The sequence below is a fragment of the Wasmannia auropunctata genome, unplaced genomic scaffold, assembly GCF_000956235.1.
Source record: "Wasmannia auropunctata unplaced genomic scaffold, wasmannia.A_1.0 LD336095.1, whole genome shotgun sequence".
NCBI lineage: Eukaryota > Metazoa > Arthropoda > Insecta > Hymenoptera > Formicidae > Wasmannia > Wasmannia auropunctata.
Genome location: NW_012026795.1, coordinates 3653927 through 3664768, shown reverse-complemented (window position 1 = coordinate 3664768; position 10842 = coordinate 3653927). Strand labels below are relative to the sequence as shown.

The following is a 10842-nucleotide window of genomic DNA, read 5'->3' as shown; positions in this document are numbered from 1 at the left end:
TCACGATTTCTTAAAAAATAGTCACAAAATTCATCTTTAAGATGAGCCCAGAAAGAAGTCTATATCTTTATTTTTTTGGAAGATATGAATTTTTAAACATTGGGGAAAAGAGGCTTCAACGCAGGTAACACGGCAATTTTAAGATAGGAATAATACGTGTATAATATATATTAACGCATATAACAAATATAGAAATATCTATATTATAAAAATCTATTTAAAAAATATATATAGTATATAAAGAGACACAAGAAAGAAACACAGTATCAAAAAAATATTGTAGAGAGAGAGAGAGAGAGAGAGAGAGAGAGAGAGAGAGAGAAGAAAGAGAAAGCGCTAATTATAATCTTATAACAATATATTGGATGTTACAAAACATAAAAAAATAACCCTGATAAAGATAGTTCCGATAAAATATTTTTTATACATATGTAAGAAAGTACATACATATAATTAAAAATGTTTCTATATGCTCTTTTTCAGTATTTGTGATAAAAATTTCACTTGCACATATCATGATTTTCTAATCAAGAAAAAAATCGCAGAGATGTACAATGCGTACAAGTTCGTATGCGGGCCAAGCTACAGAAAGTTAGAGTATGCTACAGAGATTCAATATTTCGAGCGATTCCAGCGTAATTTATGCCCGGACGAGTAAATTAATTATCTTTTTATTACGCTTGTTAAAGCATGGAAAAAATATTTGCATAATCTTTTCTAGGATAGAGCAGAACGATACTATTTTTTCTCAATGTCCCAATCAGAATTATATTATAATATACCTTAATATTTTTTCTCTGTTAATATATTTTATAAAATATTTTGTGCATAACACTGTTTATGCACAAAATAAAATTACAGCATATATTGAGTGTGTAAATACTTTTTCCGTCTTTATACAATATTGATAATTATTTTTTATGAACTACATTTTATATTAATCATTTCGTATTTAAATAATCATTCGCAAAATTACGTGTTATTTTGATCAAACATTTTTAAAAATTCTATAAAATTTTTTTTATAACAGAACAAATAGAAATACAAAAATGAATATTTTCTATGTAATATAAATGTACAGAAATTACCTTCCTTTTTTAATAACATTTTCTGAAATTTTCGAAAAATTCAATTCGACTTCGCGAAATATCCGTAATTATTTTTTTAATTAAATATTAGTATCCTGAAATAATGCATAAATCTAGTAGCATGAGAGATGAGAATTATATTCAAAAAAATTTTTCTGTTCAATGATTAATATTGTAACTGCATTTGTGCATTTTGTAATAGCATTGAGGTTTATTTAAAATTTTCCAAAGATATATATGTATGTGCAACAAACGTATGTAATACTAAGACATATGTTTCGCTCATCAGTGCTTTATACTTATTCAACATTTTTTTATTGTGTTAAAATTATTCTAAAATATTTAATTTCTTTATAAAAAGAAAGTCTTGTGCAAATAATTTTCCTAAAAAATTGTAATTTGAATACTGAACGGAAAGAACAATTTTGTTGAAAGATCTAAAAATTTTGCTAAAAACAGATCTAAAAATAATTTTTTGTTGAATCATCAAAATAATTGGTCAGAATGTTAAAACTGATAAGTATTGCTATAAAACGTTTTGATTATTTCAGCAATTATTTTAACTTTCGCAAAAAATTATTTTAATTATTTTCAGATCTAGATTCAGCAAAATTGTTCTTTCCATGTGCAGTTAATAATAATTTTTATTGCTTCTTTTAGCATTAATATTAATTTTTATCTATCTAAATGTATACACATTTAACATATATGTATATAGGTATGTAACATGTATTATTGACTGACATTTATAATTAATAAAACACGTGTACAGAATTTTTCTAGTAAAAAATTTTTATATAAAAAGAATATATATTATGTACATGTAGAATTATATATAAATTCTTTATACCATTATTACATTTTTATATATAATTATATATATAATTATATATATGGAATTTTATATATAATTATATATATGAAAATTTTTTCCAATTTCTTTAAACTTTACTTTTTATAGAAAAAAACCATGCAAAAAATATATTTTTTATTTCTTAATATTATTTTTCTTATATATACAAACAGAAATTATATAACAGAAAAAATATATAAAGACATACATTTTATACATAAATATATATTTTTTTATATGTTCTTATATAAAAAATTTGTTCCCAAGATTAAAAACAGCGTAAAAGTATTTTATTTAAAACATTTCTTTTATTAGCCTTTCTTTTCAACCACGTATTAAATTTTATCATCAAACCAAATTATAAAATAATTCCCTAATTAATTCCCTCATTAAAAAATCTATCTTTTATTCTCATATTGTTATGATTTTAGAAATATATAGGCCTAGTAGGTCTGTTCATTGCTAAAATAGATATGTAATTTCTAGAATAGTATTTTTAAATTAATCGATCTCTCCAATTATCAGAAATTTTTTCATTATTGATTTTAATTAGATCCAAATTTCAAATTATATGTAATTATTATCTACTGTATTTTCTGTATTGATTGTAAAAGCTAGGCGTAGAAATTCAAAAAGGAAAATTGATGGAAAGAAAAATTAAATAAAAAAGATATATATTATACATATTATTATATATAATATAAATATTATAATATGATACCTGACACATTTGAGAATGCATTTCAAAATTATATACATATATTAACAAAAATTTTGTATTTGTTAATGTACGGCTTAATAATTAACTATAATAATATTCTCAATTACTGTAAAATCATTTATTTTTTTGCGAAATCTAAAAATCCATTTCTTTCTTATATTATTTCATAAAGAACAGACAAACAAATTTATTACGATCTAGCTGATACATCGAAATTATTACACGTGCAAAGAATTAAATTCATTTCAACGTTTGAATTATTCGATTTCGTTGTCAGATTATAGCTAACCTAAACCGCCTAAGCGAGGAATAGCGGGATTACGGACAAAGAGATTACGAATCATTATCAAGATTTGAAAATTTTGAAAATCATGTATTTACGTACATACCGCTCTGTCGACCGCACGTATTTTCGAAGTATGTATATACAAAACAGATAAATATAGGTCAAACATGAATCGAAAGTTGGGAGATCGCCGATGGAGCACCGCACCAAGCAAGTTCACATCGAGGGGAGAGTGGGGACTGTGGGGAGACACTCGGCTCTGCTCGGCTCGCCGCTCGGCGTGTTTATAACCTTAAAATATTGAACCACCGTGACGGCGAATAGGTTAGGTTGTCCAGCGATACGAACGAGGTACTGGTGGGTACCTGATGATGTTCCATCCTTGTAGTAGATGTACATTAACTTTTCACTCGAGCAACAGCGATAAAAATTAACAATACACCGACGAAGTCAAGTCTTCTGGATTTTGTAATATTTTGACCTGCCATTAGCGATTCGATGATTATCGGCTTGCCAGCAGCATTTTTCAACATTGACGGATCCTGTGGGAAGTATTCGAAGGATGTAATGTTCATAAGTGATTGTTCGTGACGGTAAAAGACAAGTTTCGAATGAGAAATATCCGTTAAAAATTTCAGTAAGTCAGCATTACCATATCTATTTATCAGTACTTAAATTTTGTAAGACAAAGAAAATCTTTTGTTTTGTAATATATTATTAATTCTAGTTTAGAATTAATAATATATAACATGAAAAATCTCTCTGTACATATAAATCTTTTAAATATCAAGATAACTTACCTGATACCTGCTTTTAATTTTATGTGATATAATTCTAATTTTATAGATTAAATCACACAGATCGTTTTTCTTTTTTTAATCTTCTTGTGATAATCAGTTTTACAATTTGATTTAAAATATTAAAATACAGAATATGGATTACATATGTAATTATATAATTATTATGTATTTATGTTATACATTTTTTAAGATTATTTTATCATATACTTACAATTAGACATATATATACATAAATGAAATTTATTGTGATATTTTATTGCATTTAAGAGTATCTACTACTAATACTACTTATTTACTAATTTCTATTATTTTATCAGGCTTCTGTTTAAGATGGAGGAATCATTAGAGCATTTTCCTTTGACAATACGAAAAATTTTATTAAAGAAGGAAACAGAGTATGGTCAACTGAAATTTATTTCGTCTCGGGCTACAGAAGAGACTGCACGTTTTATCGATGAATTATTAGAAGAAATTACAAAGATTGCTCAAACCTTGAACATGTACAATGCTAAGTTATTCTATGAGAATGACAGTTCCGAACCATCCTCCATCACGCCGTTGATCATTGGCGTTTACAACCATTTTATATTAAATACTGGCTTCTCTTCACAACCTTTCCTCATAGAGGACTTGATGTCTGGCCATTTGGTCCATTCCTGGCCTACTCTATCGCCGTATCTTTTCATACAGGTAATATTGCTAATGAGAATGTTAGCTTGCTGATTTTATTATAAATACAGTGAATGTTGAGTACGATATTTTAATTTTTTTCCTTAATTTGTATATATATGCATATTTCTGGTATATATAATTTGTATATAATATATAAGCCATATTAAATAATTTTAAGTGTATATAATAATAAAAGGAGTTGCTTATTAACATAATTTTTCTAGTGATAAGAGAGAAATATGTAATTTTTGTGATAAGAGAGTAATTATATTCAATTATATGCATATGTTATACATATTATATGAATATTTTATAATTTATTATCATATTTATTAGATTGTAGATTTATATCATTATAATTAATAATTATACTTACGTGATTATAAGCATATTTAATAACATGAATGATATTATATAGATAATATGGCACATCAAGTGCGAGGATTTGCTGATTGAATCGCTCGTGCATCTTCCATTGGACCTATGCATGGATATTCTGGAGATAACTATCAGATGCATAAACGACCTGGGAATTGTGCGAGCCAGACGCTTCGCTTTCCTTCTGATCTCCAAATTGTATTACAAATGCCTGTGGCTGCACTTAGGCACGCTGTCACAACATGATATAATGGAACTCGTCTATCAATTGGTAGCGCATTTTCAGGCATTGCTAAATCTCGTTAGCTCAAAATTTGTTACTCCCACGTTATCAGATCAGGAAAAATACGTGCAACATGGTATTCTTCTAAAAGAAATTCTTCGCTGCGTCAAAACGTGCATGCGCTACAAGACCAAGAATTTCCCAGTCAAAAACGAAGAGATGCAATTATTTGAGATCACGTATGGTAATCCCAACGGCAGTACGGATTATTTTTGCAAGCTCCCTATCGACAAGTCAAAGTCTGTCATAGCGACATTGGACCAGGAATTGATTGCCTTACTTTTAAATCAGATCAAGCAAGTCGATTGTTTCGAGTTCATGGGCTGGGCGGAGGTCGATGATGATAATCATGACGACGAGAACGTTACGATTTCGCTGCAACGCGCCGTCATCATCGAGTGTCACTACTTTATGGAGTTTATGAAACGGGATGAATTTTTGTCGGCGAACGATCATCTGCTCCAGTGTCTGGAGCAACTTGTGGGTCCGAATAAACCCGAGGAGCCTGTTTTGACACTCGAAGAACTTTGTAACAGTATTGAGAACGGCAAATTGGATAATATGAGGGAACTGATCAAGTATTACAGAAAGTGGGATCTGTCTGTATTGAAATTTGTCAGCGGTAAAAGAGAATTGTTAAGCACGAAGGACGTTGGTGTTCTACTTGAATATCTTGATTATATGTTCGCACGTAAGCACGATTTTACAGAGAAGCACCAAGCCTACTTATCTGTATTGAAGGTATTGATGGCGCAAAAACTCTCCGATATGTACAATATCGTACTACATTACACAGTGCAGCACTTTCATAACAATCGTTTAGAGCTCTTGTTCGATAACGAATCCTTTAAGAGGTTTATAGAAAGTAATGTGAATATGCGTGATCATCAGACTTTGTGTATCCTTTTGACCTTTGTTATGCTGAATCCGAAGAGAGTGTTAAGCACTCTGGTGAGTGTCGCAATAGGCAGTACCAATATAGAGTATCAAAATGTTATGTTTAAAAGGCCCCAGATGCATTTTCTATATTCGTTTCTCGTTTTGAGATTAAGCGATCAAAGTAACTTACTGACGTACATTCTCAACGATATCTGGCGACACGATCACTCTACATGGTGCTACAAGCAATTTGAGGCTTTCATGAATGACATGCTTCATTATGAGGTAATATATAATGTTATAAATGATATAAGCTTTATAGAAGCAAGTTTATTGTTCATAAAATTTTATTTGTTATTCTTTATGTGTTAAAATATATAAATTTTATGGTAATTTTTTTTTACATAATCATATATCAGAGTGGATTATTTTTAATTGAATTACTTAAAAAAAAAAAAATTTTGTGAATTGCCAAGATCAAAATTCTATAGTCTTAAAAGAGAATATGGTGCATACAATAATGTTTTTAATGTTGCATGATATTAAACATTTTTTCCTTGATTTTCATTTTTTATTTAGTATTTAGTTTTTTTGAAAATGCATTATTTCTGTCTTTTTCCACAGACAATAACTCCGGACGATCTGCTAAGCAACGTTTATATTTCGTGCCTGACTGGGGATGCTTTCAATTGCTCGAATTTGCTCTCTGTGCTGATACACATGTACTCTGTCCTGAAGAAAAACGCCAAGTGCAAAACAAATCACGTGTTGCTGATTACAGAATTAATCAACAAGATGTCAGTAATAAGAAAATGCAACCCAACGCACCTAAGGAGCACCGTGAATAATTTGTTGGATCGCGGAACGATGATATTGAACTTTCTGTTCGCCTCGTTGGACCTGACGGTGAACAGTCAGAGCGAGATCATCAGCAAGGTTAATAATTTCGTGGAGCCAATCGATCAAATATTCCTGGCGCCCAAGTTACAGACAATTCTACGCGGCACTGTGCAGGATGTGATTCAGAGCTACGAGAGACGTTGCCTCGCCACGTATCAACTACTGTGCGCGAATTCTGTGCAGGGCGACTACAACTTTCAACTCGACAAGAGGGTCTTGTTGCGTCACATGATGTTGCACGCCACCGAGGAAGAGTACAAGAATTTTGCTATCGAATTGACGATAGTGTCCTGGTCCTACTTTAGTTGGGCCAATGAACTAGAGGCGTATGAGAACGTGTTGCGCATTACCGCCGAGGCGATGCAGCTCGCTTTAATGTTCACAGACACCTTTTCCAAAGACACGTTCGTTTCGCTGTTGCGTGCTCTCGTGCATTATTGTAACACGCTCTTACGCCTTAAGCACCAGAATATGTGCAAGCATCAGGAAGCGATCTTCAGTATCCTATCGAAAACTCTGTCCTCTCTGAAAAGTACAGTCGACGAGACGCGGTACGGCAAGATGTACGAAAATTTACTCGAGCAGATCGACAACATGAGCGTCAATTCAAATTCTGAGATTAGAAATTATATTCGTAGGATCAGCGAATTAATCGAGGAATACTTCGTTCCTGAAGAAATTGAGAAGTAAGTGAATAGCAATGGTTTTCTTTCTTTTCGATTTTATTTTTAATATTAACAATTTGTTTTCTTTCTCAATTTTTGATTTAATGTAAATTTTATTTCTGTTATTTTCTATTTAGTTTCAAAATGAAAGAACATAAGAACGAATTTTCAAAGCCTTTGTTATTATATTTTAGAAGAATACATTTATGATATCTTAAAATAATATATTCCTAAGTAACTCTGACATTTTTATAGAACACTCGATTGGCTTTGCGAATATCTATAATTATTTTTTAAATCAAATAGCCACTGAATTTTCATAATTTTTTATTTTTCGTATTTAATTTATTATTTATTTTATAAATCAATTATATTTTTATATGTACAAAAAGAAAGAATATGTTAAAGAAATGTTGTAGTATATTATATAATGTATTAGAACACAACATAGGAATATATTATATATTGTAAAATATAGAATTTATATTTTACATAAATGTATTGAACATATACAAGATAAAGTATTATATATACACATGTGTATGTGTTTCAGTGAGAAATCAAACACTTTAGAATGCGAGGAATCGCACTCCGCTCCTACTACAAGTGAGATAGTTGACATGTACAAGGCATATCAATTTGTATGCAAATGCATTGACGATTCTTCATATGGAAAGAAAATGCTTCGCAGTTGATCATCGAACAGACACAGAATTTCATATTCTTGGACGGATAAATTAACTTTGATAAAGTATGAAAAGTGTTCGCATGTTTTTAGGGGGATAATTTAATATATAAAAGTATAATGTTATTTTTTCAATGTTCCAATCAAAATATATCCCGTTTGCGAGAAACTACCTCATTATCGATATATTGGATAAATCTTCCTTGCGTGAAATCGAAAAAGATCGAATATGAAAGTACTTTTTTAGTCACTATATGTATAATTATTGTCGAGAGTAATTTTTTATGGATTATTTTTTATATTATATACTCTGTATTTAGCTATCTAACTATAATTAACTGTATTCACAAAATTACGTATTGTTGATTAAATGTTTTAAAAATTCTATAAAATTTTTCCAGTATGTAATGTGAGGAGAATTCAGAAACTTTAAAGATTCACTTTTATGAAAAAGAAATTTTCGCGTTATTGGTATGAAAGAAAAAAAAAGTATATTTTACTAAAATATTTACCTTTTGTTCTTAAATATAATTCTCTGAAATTTTTGGGACATTTGATCAATTTCTTCGTAATTATTCTTCCAATAGAATATTAGTTATCTTATGATATACTTACCGTTAAATATCGGGGTGATACATAAATCTAGTGCCGAGAGAAAAATCTTTGTGAGAAGTTTTCTGTACAATGAATAGTATTGTAACTGCATTTCTACATTTTGTAATGGCACTGTTCATCTTTATTTACAATAATTTTCCAATGGTATATATTATGCAACAAATATTTAACATCAGTACGTATTACTTTTCATTTAGCGCTTTGTATTTATTCAACACTGTTTCTATACTATTCTATACTGAAATTTGTTTAAAATATTTGATTTTTTTTACAAAAAAAATTTGTACAAATAATTCTCTTGAAAAAATTACAATTTGAATATTGTAGGTATGATACTTTTCATTGCTTCCATGTGTATTTAAACCAATTTTTTAATCTATTTCGTAAAAAATATTTTCGTATATACATTCATTCTCGTACCAATTATGTAATATTTTAGTAATAATGTAGCCTTTTTCGAGATAAGTATGTAAGGAGACGGAGGCAATGAAAGATTTTTCAACTGCAAAAAAAAAACTGATTCACATTTGAATGTAATTTCGTCAAAGTGAGAATAACGATTTTGCAACCGGATCTGATTCTACCTCATGTACATAACGAATATATCTATATAATGTATAACAATTGGACTGAAACAATTAATTAGTAAAATAAACGTGCAAGAGATGTGAAATGAAATGTAAAAAAATTTTATTTAAACCATATAGGCGAGCGTTAGCTTAACTGAGTCTTTCCCTCAATCACAAATGTGAAATTTCATATCGTATAAACCAAATTACGAATAATTCTCTTATAAATTTAAATATCTTTACAATGGGAATATTATGTTGCGAACTTAAAAGTAATAACTTAAATTGTTTTTCTGTAGATAATTTGAGCACAACTCCGGAAAAATTGAAAGCGTAATCGATCGAAACAGCGAGATTATAAATACACGCTCTTTTTTGAGTCCGGAAAACGATGTATGTATACACTCAAATTTTTCGGCACAGGATCATATCCAATTGGCTAGCGAGCTCGGTTTGAAAATTCTAACGCTATATGTGTGCGACAGTGCCAAATACCATTGCTATTGATAAAAAGTAAAATAAGAAACAAAAATTGCAAAGAAAGAAAAAAATGTGCATTATTTTGATGACTAAGTTTGAATCTTTTGTAAAAAATTAAAATTTAAAATATTTCAGAATTATCAGATGGACAGAATTTAAAACAGTGTCGAAGAGTCGAGATATTTCTCGACTCTTCAACACTTTCACGATAATCAATATTTTTAAATTCAAAAAATATGTCGTCAATAGGATAAGAAAAAGAAACAGAAAAGAAATCGCGTTTCTTGCTCGAGAAGTATCCGAAGAATGTGCAAATGTAATTACAACTTATGAATGCTTAACTCATTCGTTCATGACTAGATCCTCATGCTGGTAATCCAACATAAAAGCGTATTAAATCTATCACTTCGTTCAGTTAATAAAAAATATTCTACGGTGCTCTTCGATCGAAAATATTTTTAAATAATTCGGATATATTTTAAGATTAAACAATTAAGTAATAATAATTTGAATGTTTTAAAATAACTATTAGCGAATAATATCTCGCTACGAACAGACGGAAAAAAGAATAGCAATTTTAAGACTATATAGTAAATTAGTAACAACGAAATGAAATTCGCCTGCCCATGTGATTTTTCAACTTATAATTACAATAAGATTCTACACAATTATGCACGATAAAAACGAAACTCTACTTAGTCCATTGTGCAATGCACATTTTCTTTTTCTTTCACGAATAAAAGATTCACTTTGAAATACTTCGCATTTCTTTCGGAAGTTTCAAGATAATTACCTTTTATTATAATTATATTTATATATATATATATATACTTCGACTCGCTATATAATATATTTACAGTTTCTTCACATTGTAAAAAATATATAACGCATTTCGTACTCAATATTTCAGATATATATATATATACGCAGGTAGTAGTACTGAAAGGCCGATATACACATATCTAAAT

The 10842-nt window shown here is 29.2% G+C and overlaps 2 protein-coding genes and 1 long non-coding RNA gene across 3 annotated transcripts in view; 2 read left to right on the top strand and 1 right to left on the bottom strand.

The window, feature by feature from the left end:
- LOC105462767 overlaps positions 1 to 1051 on the top strand; it is a 5903-nt gene extending 4852 nt beyond the window's left edge. The window contains exon 3 of the mRNA XM_011709618.1: positions 484 to 1051. Coding sequence (XP_011707920.1) covers positions 484 to 658 — 175 coding nt within the window. The 3' untranslated portion in view covers positions 659 to 1051. The remainder of the gene's footprint in view (positions 1 to 483) is intronic.
- Positions 1052 to 3014: 1963 nt separating this feature from the next.
- Positions 3015 to 3400, bottom strand: LOC105462765. Its single transcript, XR_976113.1, has 2 exons — positions 3314 to 3400; positions 3015 to 3239 (listed from the first exon to the last, which is right to left on the bottom strand). It is a non-coding gene; the product is annotated as an uncharacterized LOC105462765 (long non-coding RNA).
- On the top strand, positions 3232 to 8595 carry LOC105462766. Its single transcript, XM_011709615.1, has 5 exons — positions 3232 to 3585; positions 4066 to 4438; positions 4839 to 6245; positions 6585 to 7546; positions 8079 to 8595. Exons 2-5 carry the CDS (start codon positions 4079 to 4081, stop codon positions 8218 to 8220), a joined length of 2871 nt encoding a protein of 956 aa, XP_011707917.1. The 5' UTR covers positions 3232 to 3585; positions 4066 to 4078; the 3' UTR covers positions 8221 to 8595.
- Positions 8596 to 10842: the final 2247 nt, after the last annotated feature.

Bases quoted from the DNA above. Each gene is read 5' to 3' on its own strand.
- LOC105462766 (XM_011709615.1), top strand. From the start codon at position 4,079: ATGGAGGAATCATTAGAGCATTTTCCTTTGACAATACGAAAAATTTTA. The intron at 6,246-6,584 runs GTAATATATAAT...CTTTTTCCACAG, and splicing joins ATGACATGCTTCATTATGAG to ACAATAACTCCGGACGATCT. The intron at 7,547-8,078 runs GTAAGTGAATAG...TATGTGTTTCAG, and splicing joins GTTCCTGAAGAAATTGAGAA to TGAGAAATCAAACACTTTAG.